This window comes from Solanum dulcamara, chromosome 11 (genome assembly GCF_947179165.1).
Source record: "Solanum dulcamara chromosome 11, daSolDulc1.2, whole genome shotgun sequence".
NCBI classification, from domain to species: Eukaryota; Viridiplantae; Streptophyta; class Magnoliopsida; order Solanales; family Solanaceae; genus Solanum; species Solanum dulcamara.
In genome coordinates this window covers 53,750,851-53,765,054 of record NC_077247.1, presented here as the reverse complement: position 1 = coordinate 53,765,054, position 14,204 = coordinate 53,750,851, and the positions used below count along the sequence as shown (strand labels likewise).

The following is a 14,204-nucleotide window of genomic DNA, read 5'->3' as shown; positions in this document are numbered from 1 at the left end:
TATTATCAATTGATTTACAGAAGAACCTTAAAATTTTCTCCCAAGAATCATTTGTTTAAGAAGCCTTGATTGTATTAATAAAATTGGACATCATCGACTAATTGAGAAAGCTAGAAAATATGGCTAAGTCAACAATTTGTAAGATAAAGAGTCATAATCAACTTCATGTCATGCATTACAATTGAATTGATGTTGCAACATTTACGTAGCAGGTGAAGGTGTTTTTACTGTCATGGACCAGATCAACCATCATTTACTTGTAAAACAGAAGTCTGCATCAATTGGTGAAGAAATTAATATACTAATCACAACTAAAAGTTACGAACTCCATTTTTTTGTAACTCTTCTTCCATTGAACACACTATATATAGTAGTGCAACTCCATTTCAATTTCATCACAGCAAGCTAGCCTTCTTCAATAGTTTACTATCTTCTTTCTACAACAAGTCCTTAGAACTTAACTTCAAGATGGCTCAGTCCACGAGCTTCTTCCTTCTCGTAGCTCTGCTTGCTTTTGCACCAATTTGTTTCTCTTATAAGAGTAACAATGGTTATCTATACCCACAATATTATCATAAATCATGCCCACAAGCGCAAGAAATTGTCAAGTCAGTTGTTGCTAAGGCTGTTGCCAAAGAAGCCCGAATGGCTGCTTCGTTGCTGAGGCTCCATTTCCATGACTGCTTTGTCAAGGTAAAACATCTCTCTGTTACTAAATGTTTGGGTCACTTGATATTATAACAATGCACACAGTACACAAGAATGCACCTACTGAAAGTTACTTTTGCTATGAACAAAATATAGGATTAATTGATAGAGATAAGTTGATGCCTAATTGTTTATTTTACTATGTCATGTAGGGGTGTGACGCGTCTTTGCTTCTGGACAGCAGGGGAAGCATAGTAACTGAAAAGAGATCAAACCCCAACAGGAACTCAGCTCGTGGATTTGACGTCATTGATGATATTAAATCTGCACTGGAGAAAGAATGTCCACAAACTGTCTCTTGTGCTGATATCTTGGCACTTGCTGCAAGGGACTCCACTGTTTTGGTAAGTAGAGTCACATAAAGTTGATCACACTACTTTCCTAGCTTCTAGGCGAGGCGCCAACAAAAAAGAACCACGGCTAATTTTAATTTGTTTTTTAGGCTGGTGGACCAAACTGGGAGGTTCCATTGGGAAGAAGAGACTCCAGAGGTGCCAGTTTAAGTGGCTCCAACAATGACATTCCTGCTCCAAACAACACATTTAACACCATTCTCACTAAATTCAAGAGGCAAGGCCTTGATCTTGTTGACCTTGTCGCGTTATCTGGTAAAAGATTACTCCCTTTCTTGTTACTACATAGTTATCAACATGCTTGAAATCTTAGTTAACATCAATAAATTGTTATGCAGGGAGCCACACAATCGGAAATTCAAGATGTACTAGCTTCAGGCAAAGGCTTTACAACCAGTCAGGAAACAGTAAACCAGACTCAACTCTGGATGAATCATATGCTGCCCAATTGCGCAATAGGTGTCCAAAATCTGGCGGTGACCAAAACTTATTCTTCTTGGACTTCGTTTCCCCAACAAAATTTGATAACAGCTACTTCAAGAACTTGTTGGCTTCAAAGGGCCTGCTGAACTCTGACCAAGTTCTTGCTACTAAGAGTCAAGAATCATTAGCCTTGGTGAAGCAATATGCAGAGAACAATGCCCTTTTCTTCGACCACTTTGCCAAGTCTATGATTAAGATGGGAAACATTTCTCCTTTGACAGGTTCCAGGGGGGAAATCAGGAAGACTTGCAGGAAGATCAACTCGTCTTAAGAGAGCACATCAACTTTCATTTGCAGAAACAGAGTCAATAATTATCCCTTTATTGTTGTTTTGTTATGTATCTTTCCATTGTTCTTTTTATATTCTCCTAGCTTCTTTCATTTTTCGTCCTTGAGATCACATCGTTTGTACCATCTGTTGTTAATCAAGAATCTATACCATTCTTGGATCTTACTTTTAGCAGTTTTCACACTTCATTTTAACTCTGGACAAAGTGAATTAAGTGAAAAGGATACTATAATACAGGAACTATATATAAGTAACAATCTCATACCTCCAGACCAAATTAGAGAAAATATTATACTATTGATTGAGAGAATATTCAATTTTCAACTAATCATATCATATAATTCTCTCAATCAAATATTCTGGATTAATAGCCTGTTTGGCCAAGCTTTTGGGAGACCAAAGTGTTTATTTTTTTTTAAAAAAAATGAGGTGTTTGGCCAAGCTTTTGGGAGAAAATAAGTTTTCTTGAGAATAGTAGAAACTGTTTTTTAGAAGCTAACAAAAATAGTTTTTTCCCCAAACACTTTTTTGAAAAATACTTTTGAGAAAAATACACTACTTAGATGTACTTTTAAAAAGTTTGATCAAACACTAATTGTTGCTCAAAAGAGTTTTTAAAATTTATTGGTCAAACATAACCTATTTCTCAACGAAAGTATTATTTTGAAACACTTTTGAAAAAAACACTTGTCTAATTTTAGAAGTTTGGCCAAACAAACTATAAATATGTTCAAGGTTTAAAAATTGTGTTGCAACTGATCAATATGTTGTTTCTTGCCTTACCATACTTCTTTTATCAAATGGACATTTACTTGGTTACTTTTTTGAACAAATACATGTCAATCAACCCAATTAGTTATGTGCCTTCGCCTCGTTTATTTGGAGCCGCGTGCGATTTTTTTGTGCGTCCGACAGTACTAGTTGGTTGAAGAATAGTTTTCTGAGAGTATTTTTGACAAGGTACAAGCATAGCTAAAGCAAGCTGCAGATCTATGCATGTCTTTTTGTTGCCATGATAGAAAAATTAAATCACAGAAGGCCAGAAAAAAGTGTATTGATCTTATTAGAGATCAGTATGCCAGTGGAGAACTTCTAATGTTGAAGAATATAAATTATTGAATATTAATTTAAGACGAGTCTAAATGGAGCGACATGAATAGAGAGGATTAATTCATGTACTGTGCCTCAACTAGCATAGGATTATTGTTATTGTAGCTCACAATCTTATTAATTACTTGATGCAATATAATGTGGAAACTAGCCGTCCAGACTTGGAGCGCAGATCGTTCATGCCTATGGTTCTGAGTCCCAATTCATCTAAAACATACTAGTAGAACTAGAACTGAACCTAAAGATTGAAATAGCTCACCTAATTAAGTTGGAAATATATCTGTGTATGTGATGCACGCGAAGAAAAGGAGACGCTAAGATCAAGTTTTCGTAATTCGGAACAACTCCAAAGTAAATAGACTTGCAAAATTTTTAAGCACTGCGGATATAACTTAAAATGGTGGTACCAAAATCGGGTATCTCTTCACTTCGGGTGCCTGCAAATATATTTGATAAAAGACATAGTCAGTCCATTTATCATCCTTAACCACATTAATTAATTCTCCTCATGCGACTAAAACAGTTTTTTCTAAGCAAAAATCCTATTCTGTTCATGTTTGAAAATAGTAGCAGTCTAGCAGAGCAGTTCTCCTAACCCTTTTTACCTGAATATATTTTTGTCCATTTATTGGACCAAAATTGGATTCACCTAATATTCAAATTCACTTATCCATTTGCAGGTCAGCTTAGCTTGCTATGCTTAAGTAACGCATGAGAAAATACAACAAATTATACTAATACCAGCATTTCCGTCTTGTTTGACATAATAATTTTTTCTTAGTCTTGTTTAGATTATATGTTTAATATTTCCAACTTTGATATGTTTTACAACCTTACTCTTTCGCAATACTTGTCTAATAACATGGATGGAGTAATCAAAGACAAATAATGTTGAGGTCCTCTTTGTCAAGAAAGCAGATGCGGCTTCTCTGTATTTATTATATATAATAAAACTCTTTTGTTACTTTATACATTTCATGCCTCGAGCAATTAAGGCGTGTGGGGCTGACCAGATCAAGTCATTCTCTCATGCTTAATTTTTTAGTATTACTAGTCAAGGTTTTCCTCTATAGCATGATAGCTGCGTACAATTTATTAAGTTTGATATTGGTTAGGGGAGGACTATAGGCCGATTTATGCATATATTATTTTCAAATAGATGAACTTTGACAATTGTCTCCCAAGAATTATTTGTTTAAGAAGCCTTGATTCTTTTCACTTCTATTTTCTTCAGAAGTGGACTTCATCAACTTTACAAAGGCTCGAAAATAACCAAGTCAAGTAGTAGTTGGTTATTTGTAAGATGAAGAGTCGTAATCAACCTCCTGTCCTGCATAACAATTGAGTTAATCTTAGAAAATTTACGTAGCTGGTGAAAGTCTTGTGTCTGTTATGGACCAAATCAATCGTCATTTACTTGTAGAACAAAAGTCTTCTTCGATTGGCAAATTAAAATCAGGCATATTTGTATTTTATCCAAACCAAAGGGCTACCAACTCCATTTATTTACTTGTCCATCGTAACACTCCTTTCACTGAACACACTATATAAACTCGTGAACTCCATATCAATTTCATCACAGCAAAAGCTAGCCTTCCTCAGTATTAATCAAATTAAATTTCTTCTAAACTAAGTCCTTATAACTTAACTTCAAGATGGCTCAGTCCATGAGCTTCTTCATTTTCATTGCACTGCTTGCTTTTGCACCAATTTGTTTCTCTTTTAAGAGTAACAATGATAACCTATACCCGCAATATTATTATAAATCATGCCCAAGAGCGCAAGAAATTGTTAAGTCTGTAGTTGTCAAGGCTGTTGCCAAAGAAGCCCGAATGGCTGCTTCCCTGTTGAGGCTCCATTTCCACGACTGTTTTGTCAAGGTAAATCATATATATTTCCAGTGACTAAATAATTATGACACTTAAGTATAATAACTGAGTGTCCATTGACTATACCCTGTTGAAAATACATGCAATAAAAGTTGTGTCATGACAATATCTACATGGCAGAAAGTAATTACAAGTTGGCAACACTCTGAACAGGAAGTGCACTAGCATACTAGCATGCAAAAATACACTTGCTAAAGTTACTTTTGCACTGAGTATATAAAAAATATAGCCTTTTTTTCTTTCGGATTTTGCGGCTTTGAACTTCTTAATTATAGCCTATCAGGAAGTGAAAACTGATGGCTAGCTATTGTTTCACTATGTCATGTAGGGATGTGATGCATCTTTGCTTCTGGATAATAGTAGAGGTATTGTGACAGAAAAAGGATCAAACCTCAACAAGAATTCAGCTCGTGGATTCGAAGTCCTTGACGAGATTAAATCTGCACTGGAGAAGGAATGTCCTCAAACTGTTTCTTGCGCTGATATCTTGGCACTTGCTGCAAGGGATTCTACTGTATTGGTAAGTACTGCCACGGCATATATAGTTTGATCAGAGTACCTCCTTAAGAATATATAAATAAAACACGAGCTAACTTTTTTAGTTCATATACAGGCTGGTGGACCGAGCTGGGAGGTTCCATTGGGAAGAAGAGACTCCAGAAGCGCCAGTTTAAGTGGCTCCAACAACAATATTCCTGCTCCAAACAACACATTTGATTCCATTCTCTCAAAGTTCAAGAGACAAGGACTTGATCTTATTGACCTTGTAGCTTTGTCTGGTAAATGTTACTCTTTTTCTTTTGCTATCTCTTTCCCAGACGTTGCTTAAATTTTAGTGAGATTAGCTATCACACATGAAATCATAGTTAACACGGATAAATTGTAATGCAGGGAGCCACACAATTGGAAATTCAAGATGTACCAGCTTCAGACAAAGGCTCTACAACCAGTCAGGAAATAATAAACCAGACTCAACTCTAGATCAATCTTTTGCTGCCCAATTGCGCAATAGGTGTCCAAAATCTGGTGGTGACCAGAACTTATTCTTCTTGGACTTTGTTTCCCCAACAAAATTTGATAACAGCTACTTCAAGCTCTTGTTGGCTTCAAAGGGCCTGCTGAACTCTGACCAAGTTCTTGCTACTAAGAGTCAAGCATCATTAGCCTTGGTGAAGCAATATGCAGAGAACAATGCCCTTTTCTTCGACCACTTTGCTAAGTCTATGGTTAAGATGGGGAACATTTCTCCTTTGACAGGTTCCAGTGGGGAAATCAGGAAGAATTGCAGGAAGATCAACTCATCTTGAAAGAGAACAACTTGTTATCTTGAAGAGAACATTACCTCAATGATTGTGCCTGTATTGTCAATTTGTTATGTCTTTTCTATTTTTGTTCTTTTTCCAACAAATCTTCTAGCTCTCTTTTTCATCCTTGAGGATTTCACTGCTAGTGTCCATCCTTGAAGACCACCTTTTGAGTTGTGTTTGTTTTAAGTGTGTAATAAACAGGAATCCATGGGTTCATATACATTATCTTAAAAACTTGGCCCTTTGTTTGAAATTGTCTACCATAAGCCTGCAACACTTGCAAATCTTGCTTTTTAGCACCTTAAATTTAACATTGGACCAAGCCAGTAGAAGCTACAAATATTTGTATTAAAACATCTAAATTATAGTGTTACGCACCTAAATTATGTGGAATCCTATTATCTCAGAACTTATTTTTCACATTATGTAACCTTTTACTATTCACCTGATAAAAAATTATGTTAATATATACCATGTGCAAACACACACCTATACTAGACAAGAAAAAAGGTCTTAATATTTTATTTCATTTCAAATCCAAACCCCTTTGTCCTCCTACTTGCACTATTATTGGAGTAAAAATTACTTCAAAAATATCGGGTTTTTTCAGTCCAAAACACTATCAGTTACAATATACATTTTGTATTTCAAAGAAAAAAGTACATAAACTTGCCCGAAAAAAATATTTATACACCTCGACACAAATTGACGTTTAAATTGGCTGTTTCAATTTTGCACAATTACTGAGCAGGCGCAAGCTGCGGACATGTCGGGCGTTCACCAGGAGGTCAATACGACACCGCTTCGTTTGCGTAGGAAGGTCCATCTCATTAAAGTAAACGGCGAAAAGGAAAGGGAAGCCAACGGTAGACGGAGCCATGAAAAAAATGGCAGCTTTGCCGTCGGCAGACTGGCAATGGGAAAATGCCGTTGCCGGCGCTGCCGCGGGACTCGCCACTGTCACTTTCTCTCAACCCCTTGACGTTGTTCGTACCAGGTTCCAAGGTAAGTGTTATTTATGCTTTCCTGCTATAGAAAATGAATGATCTCGTGTTGGTTCCTTTCCTTGGAGCTTGATTTGTTGTAAATGTTAATCTTAGTTTATGACGGAAGAATCTCCAACGTCCCCGCCTATAGGAACACACCTCATGCTTTATTTGCTATTACTCGAAGTGAGGTTTGTTTTTCTGAATCTTTCCAATTTCTGCAAATATTGAAGTTTATCTACATATGCATTGCTACTATTCCAAAAGTCACCTTCTAGTTCATGATTAGAAATGGAAGTTGCTTTTCAATTCGTATAGTACGTAGCTTTGGTGAAAGACAAATAAATACTAATATCTGAAATCAATTCGGCATGTTGGCGGCAAGTACCCTTCTAAGGATATATGAGGCCATGTTCCCCTGGACTAGGTACAATTGATACCTATGGGGTTTTATGGTTGTTTTGTGAATTATCCACATTATGATATCCAATCCACAGTAACAATAATCAGTTTCTCCCTCAAGAATCTTTTAGGAACCGTTGAGAGGAAGTGTATCCTAGTAGAGTTTGTATATGGCTACTCCAACTGGAAAGATAGGTTATTTGATTTCTTATAAATATGGTTAAGTCCTTTATTTGAATGTTAAGAGTGGGGTGGGATGTCTGTTTTCTATCACAGTGGTGCATGACCAGCTTGGATACGCCGGTTTTACTCCAAATCTCGACCTAGTGCTTTCTTGTTCCATTTACCTGTTTTCACAGGTAGAGTTTCTCATTATGACTATGTCATAGTGAGAAACTCCATCACACTTTGCCAATCACAATCAAACATCCCACTGACATATGCTTTTGAAGATGAAGCTCCTTTCCTTGCTGCAGACTGTTGAATGCTTACCTTATCACTCATATATGTGCTCATTTTTCCACCAAATTGACCGATTTGTTATCATATTGTCTTTGCATCAGGGTTTTAGAGGACTTTATGCTGGTTTTTACCCTGCTATTCTTGGGTCAACTATTTCATGGGGTTTATATTTTTTCTTGTAAGTAATATTTTTTCCTTTTGTTGATAAAGTTCTTGTAAGTAACATATTCTGTTTCCAGAAGGCTGCTCTCAGTGAATCCTTTTTTTTCTCTTTTGTGAAGATTTTGCTCTATGCAAGTTGTGTCTACAAGTATGGGAAACACTATTTAGACTCATTCAATACCTGATGGGGTTTCCCCTTTTCAGTTTTTTCCTATTTTATTATATTTGTTTGGATTACCCTTTGTAAAGCAATAAAAAAGAGACAACAACATCGAAATATAGTGAAGGAACAAATCTTGATTGATAGAGCTTCTTATTATACCTATGAAATCCATTGCACTTAGAAATGATACATCGGAAGATCCCATTAGGTCTTTCAGTATCAGTTGATTGATTGTTTCACTTGGATCTGGTATAGTCAATTTTAATGATTGACAAGCTGTAAGTATTATTCTGTTAACATAATCCATTTACTTATCAATTAAAAGAAAATTGATTTTCTTGACACAGAATTTACTTTACTGTTTTTTATACTGAATTTACGGGTGCTTAATATTAACATCTACATCCATAACATGTTAGTTAAGAGGCAACAGTCATTATTTCATACATGGGATTGCTTGTAAGAGACAATGTTCTCCTTGTAGGAAGCAGTCAACACATTAGGTTGCTTTCTCTTTGATTACGTACATTTCTAGGCTTGAGACACATCTTTCTCTAACTCATACATTTTTTGGAATTTTCCTTCTGTAGCTATAGCAAGGCTAAGCAAAGATATCTGAGGACCAGGGACGAGCTGAGTCCAGGCCTTCACCTTGCTTCAGCTGCAGAAGCAGGAGCGCTGGTCAGCAGTCAAATTTCTGATGGTTTAATGAAAGAACAATGTGTAGTTCATGTGTTAATATGCTCAGCATTCAATTGGCCAGTTTTTGACAGGAGTGCCAAAGACAGATAGTTAGATGATGTGATTCTGTATTTGCTCTAGGAGTGCAATTATAATTGTCTTGCTGGTGATGAATCCCTTAGTTTTACTGTTGTTAAAAGTGTTACCAATAAAAAAACCTTTTTCCTGAAAGAAAGGCAAGGTCTAATAATAAACCTGTTCTTTTGGACTCCAACACACACAGAAGAAAAGGCGGTGTTGGGGTGGGGTGGGGATGGGGGGGGTTATTGACTCCCATTGATCATTGGCAAACCACAAATGTGTGTGCTAGGTGTTAGTTAAATACAGGAACTGGAGAATCTTAAAGACAAACAAATTTGATTTTGTTGATCTTTTTGTGGACAACCCCACCTCCCCCCCTCCTTTTCAGTTTTGATGACAACAGATTGATGACTTCTTCGGTTTACCAGTGACATGAAAATCTTTAGGTAGACGAAATATGTGACGTGCTTATTTCAGTAACTTTAAGCACATACCTCTAATATTGCAGACTGTCATATCTTAAAAGGTGCGTTTGTCGGAATTCAGGTCTGTTTTTGCACCAACCCTCTTTGGCTTGTGAAAACAAGATTGCAACTTCAGACTCCTAATCAGATTCATCCATACACCGGGTTTCATGGTCTGCTTCACTCTCATATTAACTTGTCAACATGTTTCATTGTGTATTCATCTAACTTTGAGCACTCTAGGGCCATTTCTTTCCATCATAATGTTGTATAAGAATTCAACCTTTATTTCTGCAATTTTGAGTTTCTTTAGTTTTGTATCCTCTTTTTGTTTACTGAGGTTCTATTGCAACTTCTGCTCTCTTTTGTATGTGCATGCACATTTAGTTATCCAATTGGCCTCTTTTACGTTTACTATCCTACTTATTAACTTCACATGAACTTTGTTGTTTATGGATTGATTCAGATGCTTTAAGAACCATAATCAAAGAAGAAGGATGGAGGGCACTTTACAAGGGGCTTATGCCAGGCCTATTTATGGTTAGAATTACATTTTCTTCAATTCTTGCACATAATTTCATTCTGTAAATGACGTAAAATTTTGAAGTTGACCCTCATAGCTTATTTTACCTTTTGGATAGATTATCTAAACAATATACAGCCAATCTAATGCTGACATGTAACCCTTAATTTATGAAATGCGCTGATCTGTTGTTTTGCTTCAGCAGGTTACACATGGTGCTATTCAGTTCACAGCATATGAGGAATTTCGCAAAGTTCTTGTTAGCTCGAAAGCTCAGGAAAATGAGAACACACTTGCCACAGCTGCTGACTTGTTGGTGAGGCTCTAAAAGCAATGTCTGTTACATTTTTTGGATGTAATTCAACTCAATAGCTCTTTTTATGTTCGGATGACCAGCAAAACTAATCCCTGTATGTATAGTAGATATTGGAATTCAGATTTGGTTAGCCGGATAAGAATGAGTACAAATTGGGCAGGATTTTTTAAGTTAATGGGCAAATGGCCCATATGAGAATACACTGTCCAACTCTTAGAGTATGTTTGGTATGGAAGAAAATATTTTTCAATTTTTCCATGTTTGGTTTGTCAAAATACTTCAGAAAATATTTTCTCTAGGAAAATGACTTCCTTAATCAAAGTAGGGAAAACAAGTTACGTAAGTGACATTGCGAGTTCATTATCTCTTCCCACCCCCCTCCTCTCGACCATCCCAAGCCCCACTCTCCACCACATCCCACCCCCATATTGTTTTTGTTAGATAACATATGAATACTCTTGAAATAATATTCTCTTGCTTACCTATCAAACATTAGAAAATAAGTAAGAAATCCACTTGCTTTCCAAGAAAACATTTTCTAGGAAAATATTTCTCTCCATACCAAACACACCCTTAGTATTATGCTTTCCTTTCCTCGTTATATTGTCATGGTACTTTGTGCAGATACATCACGTAGGTGTCTTAGGTAATCTTGTACGCTAACTTTTCAAACCTTTTCTCCTTGATCAGGCAAGATATTATTTCTAGTTCATGTATACGGTTTATCCAAAGGCACATTAGATTTCTTTTCAGTCCCTTATTTACTGCATCAGAGTGACACTAGCCTGCCCAACCCCTCCCCATTAGAAACGTAATATAAAAAGAAAAAAGAAAAAGAGATAAGCTCCAACTACTAGAAGAAATGTAAAATGGAATATTTCTCTTTGATAAGCATATCAGAGTGAAGAATGCTTGAATTATTTTCTGAACTGACTATGTGGTTCTTGTTATTGTTTTATGTGGTGAGAGATGATTTATTTTGAACCAGTGAACTGCCACTCTTTGATCAATTAATGGAAACCTATTTGCTGCTAAGTGGTGATATATTGTATCTTCGTTTTTGTCTGTAAAGCAAGAAGACATCGTTAAGGCTCAATGTTAATGCAAAATAATTGGTTGTACCATGTCTGGAGGTTGATTATTACTCAAGAGCACTATCAGATGTCAATGATATTGTGATCACTGTAATGATTAGTTCTTTCATATGGAATACTCTGTTGTAGAAAATTGACCACTTCAATTCCCAATAAGAAAGAACATCTTAACTTCTCTTAGCCTTGAAATGACATTGGTAAACACCTTAGTATTTACTCTTACATTTCTTTATCAGGATTCAGTTGACTATGCAACACTAGGAGCTTCTTCTAAGCTGGCAGCCATTCTTACAACATACCCATTTCAGGTATGTTAGGTGCGTGATCAGTTTTTTCTTTTCTGTATTCTTGGGAATATGGGTTTGGTGACAGAAGGTTTTGAGAGCATTATGGAGCACCCACCTTAATGCGCCTATTAGTTCTAACAATCTTTTTACCCTGTGCCCCTTCATTTTTCTCTTTAACTAATAATGTATTTAAATGAAACCTTTTCAGGTTGTACGATCTCGGTTGCAGGTAACTGCTTTTCATATTGCTGCTTTATGCAACACTTGATACAACTCTTCAAGTATCTAGTGTCTCTTGATTTTGTTTTTCTATAGATAAGTTAAAGATCTATCTTCTCTTTGAACAGCAACGACCAAGTACAACTGGAGTTCCGAGATACATGGATAGCTGGCATGTTGTGAAGGAAACTGCAAGGTCAGGATGAAATTCGGACTTATTTACAGCTGATGCACTTGATTAATTGTACACGAATGTCAAGCATTGAGTTTGCTATATATTGAAATGTTTTCAGAATCTAAATACAAGTTCGTCTAATGCTCTTAACAATGGCTTTCAATATCAGGGAATCAAATTGAGAATAAACAAAAGCTGAAGAAAGTCAAATTTCCTTTGATTTAATTTTCTACTCTGACAGTGTAATTCTTTTTAAGACCATTAAGTTTAGAAAAAGGTTGTTAGTCATGATCGAATTCTTTAAAAGCTTACTTCAATTCAAAAGGATATGCAGGGGAAGCAAACAAAATTTTCCAAGTCCTCTCTCAATCCTGAATTTCTTCTGTCCTGCCTCTTCCTCTCATCTATTACATACAATAGAATGAAGTCGTCAAAATCGCTAAATAAGAGAAGAAAGTAGAACCCCCCCCCCCCCCCCTCCTTATTGCTAAAATTACCCCTTCATTTTTTAATCTTTTTTTTTTTTGAGCTTACAGGTTTGAGGGTGTACGAGGCTTCTACAGAGGTATCACGCCAAACATGCTGAAAAATGTCCCTGCAGCTTCAGTTACCTTCATTGTCTATGAGAACGTCCTAAACCTGCTAAAATTATCTAGGAGAGAGTATTAGTTCTTTTACTTCTTTTTTGCCTCCCATTCCTGCTGTAGCACTAGGATTCTACACTAGTGAAACACTATCTGGAAAAAGAGTACTCACAGATTTGACAGGAGTACAAATCGAATCACGATGCTGCTTAAGAGTTTGTAAAAAGTGGACAATTTTATGGTTGGTGTACTTGTACAATATTTCTAGTCTTTGTAATTTATCAGATAAGAAATAATTTTGTGAGTCGCTATTCAAGTGCTCACGAGTCACGAAGCTGCTTCTGTAGCAACAATATTTGATGGAATTGCTATGCTTTGACATCTAATAATACTGTATGTGAACCTCGTTAGTTAAATGCATGTTCTTGGTTGTTTGAAAGGGAGACTTGAAGGCACCCAAGGTGTGGCCAAGTGGTCAATGAAGTGAGTTAAGAACCATATGATCTAACGTTCAATTCCTAGAGAAAGCAAAAACACTGGGTGATTTTTTTTCATCTGTTCAAGTCTTGATGGATAAAATTATCCGGTACATATGTTGGTGAGATATAGTATTATATTGGAATTGACAGAAGTACGCATGTTTTAGCAACTTTGACAAATTAATGTGTGGGTTTAAGATGACGCGTCTTATCATTTAAAATGTGGCAAAAGAATAGACATCAAACTAAACCAAAAAAATGAACAGACGTCACACTAACCTACCAATAAAACAAACAGACATCAAACTAATCATGTAATTTGCTTAGAGATAGACTTATGTCTTAGCGAGTTCAAGTAAAAGACCAAAAGATTTAGATTTCAGATGAGTTTCTGCGGAAATAAGTCATGACATGATTGCATATTAGGATATCAAAATCACAAACCCTAAAACTGAGTCCTCAACTCATAACATGTGCAACAGTACAAATGTCCACACACACAATAGCTCCTTTTTTCTCCCCTTGTGAAAATGACAGTTCCGGATCAACTTATGCAAACCTCAATTGGATCAACTTATGCAAACCTCAATTGGATCAACTTATGCAAACCTCAACTATTTCACCGAGTACTTGCTTACCTCCCACTAGCACAACTCTTCCCACCAAGACTTGGGAAGATGAAAGAAAATCACCAAACCTCAACTATTTCACCGAGTACTTGCTTACCTCCCACTAGCATAACTCTTCCCACCAAGACTTGGGGAGATGAGAGAGAATCACCAAGTGAATCTCGTCTCTAATTAAATTTGAACCCTAATTTCCCATGATTTTTACTCCCTCTCATTGACCAGTAGACTACACTACTGGGTGAAAGCTGCCTTATTGCAGACAGCACCAACAACAGAAGGAGCAGAAAGTCCAAAGAACTAGACGCATTCCTATCATTTATCTGATGTTACTCAGCAGGCTAAGGAACACAAAGTCACC

The 14,204-nt window shown here is 36.3% G+C and overlaps 3 protein-coding genes across 5 annotated transcripts; all 3 read left to right on the top strand.

The window, feature by feature from the left end:
- The first annotated feature begins 339 nt into the window (after positions 1–339).
- On the top strand, positions 340–1,998 carry LOC129873151 (peroxidase 72-like). Its single transcript, XM_055948185.1, has 4 exons — positions 340–693; positions 861–1,052; positions 1,151–1,316; positions 1,400–1,998. The coding sequence occupies exons 1-4, from the start codon at positions 469–471 to the stop codon at positions 1,813–1,815; spliced, it is 999 nt and encodes a 332-aa protein (XP_055804160.1). The 5' UTR covers positions 340–468; the 3' UTR covers positions 1,816–1,998.
- Positions 1,999–4,491: 2,493 nt separating this feature from the next.
- On the top strand, positions 4,492–6,373 carry LOC129873520 (peroxidase 49-like). Its single transcript, XM_055948630.1, has 4 exons — positions 4,492–4,823; positions 5,161–5,352; positions 5,446–5,611; positions 5,724–6,373. Exons 1-4 carry the CDS (start codon positions 4,599–4,601, stop codon positions 6,137–6,139), a joined length of 999 nt encoding a protein of 332 aa, XP_055804605.1. The 5' UTR covers positions 4,492–4,598; the 3' UTR covers positions 6,140–6,373.
- A 90-nt stretch (positions 6,374–6,463) lies between these two features.
- On the top strand, positions 6,464–13,124 carry LOC129873521 (folate transporter 1, chloroplastic-like). Of its 3 annotated transcripts, none has more exons than XM_055948633.1 (11): positions 6,464–7,144; positions 7,240–7,311; positions 8,091–8,167; positions 8,905–8,995; positions 9,623–9,713; positions 10,007–10,080; positions 10,266–10,379; positions 11,710–11,781; positions 11,969–11,989; positions 12,108–12,175; positions 12,691–13,124. In XM_055948633.1, exons 1-11 carry the CDS (start codon positions 7,064–7,066, stop codon positions 12,821–12,823), a joined length of 894 nt encoding a protein of 297 aa, XP_055804608.1. In that variant the 5' UTR covers positions 6,464–7,063; the 3' UTR covers positions 12,824–13,124. The 3 variants fall into 3 exon arrangements, with proteins under 3 accessions (XP_055804608.1, XP_055804607.1, XP_055804606.1); XM_055948632.1 differs by having other exon boundaries at positions 7,240–7,316; positions 10,269–10,379; XM_055948631.1 differs by having other exon boundaries at positions 7,240–7,316.
- The last annotated feature ends 1,080 nt before the right edge of the window (positions 13,125–14,204 follow it).

Bases quoted from the DNA above. Each gene is read 5' to 3' on its own strand.
- LOC129873520 (XM_055948630.1), top strand. From the start codon at position 4,599: ATGGCTCAGTCCATGAGCTTCTTCATTTTCATTGCACTGCTTGCTTTT. The intron at 5,353-5,445 runs GTAAGTACTGCC...GTTCATATACAG, and splicing joins CAAGGGATTCTACTGTATTG to GCTGGTGGACCGAGCTGGGA. The intron at 5,612-5,723 runs GTAAATGTTACT...ATTGTAATGCAG, and splicing joins TGACCTTGTAGCTTTGTCTG to GGAGCCACACAATTGGAAAT.
- LOC129873521 (XM_055948631.1), top strand. From the start codon at position 7,018: ATGAAAAAAATGGCAGCTTTGCCGTCGGCAGACTGGCAATGGGAAAAT. The intron at 7,317-8,090 runs GTTTGTTTTTCT...TCTTTGCATCAG, and splicing joins TTGCTATTACTCGAAGTGAG to GGTTTTAGAGGACTTTATGC. The intron at 10,081-10,265 runs GTTAGAATTACA...GTTTTGCTTCAG, and splicing joins TTATGCCAGGCCTATTTATG to CAGGTTACACATGGTGCTAT.
- LOC129873151 (XM_055948185.1), top strand. From the start codon at position 469: ATGGCTCAGTCCACGAGCTTCTTCCTTCTCGTAGCTCTGCTTGCTTTT. The intron at 694-860 runs GTAAAACATCTC...TATGTCATGTAG, and splicing joins TCCATGACTGCTTTGTCAAG to GGGTGTGACGCGTCTTTGCT. The intron at 1,053-1,150 runs GTAAGTAGAGTC...TTTGTTTTTTAG, and splicing joins CAAGGGACTCCACTGTTTTG to GCTGGTGGACCAAACTGGGA.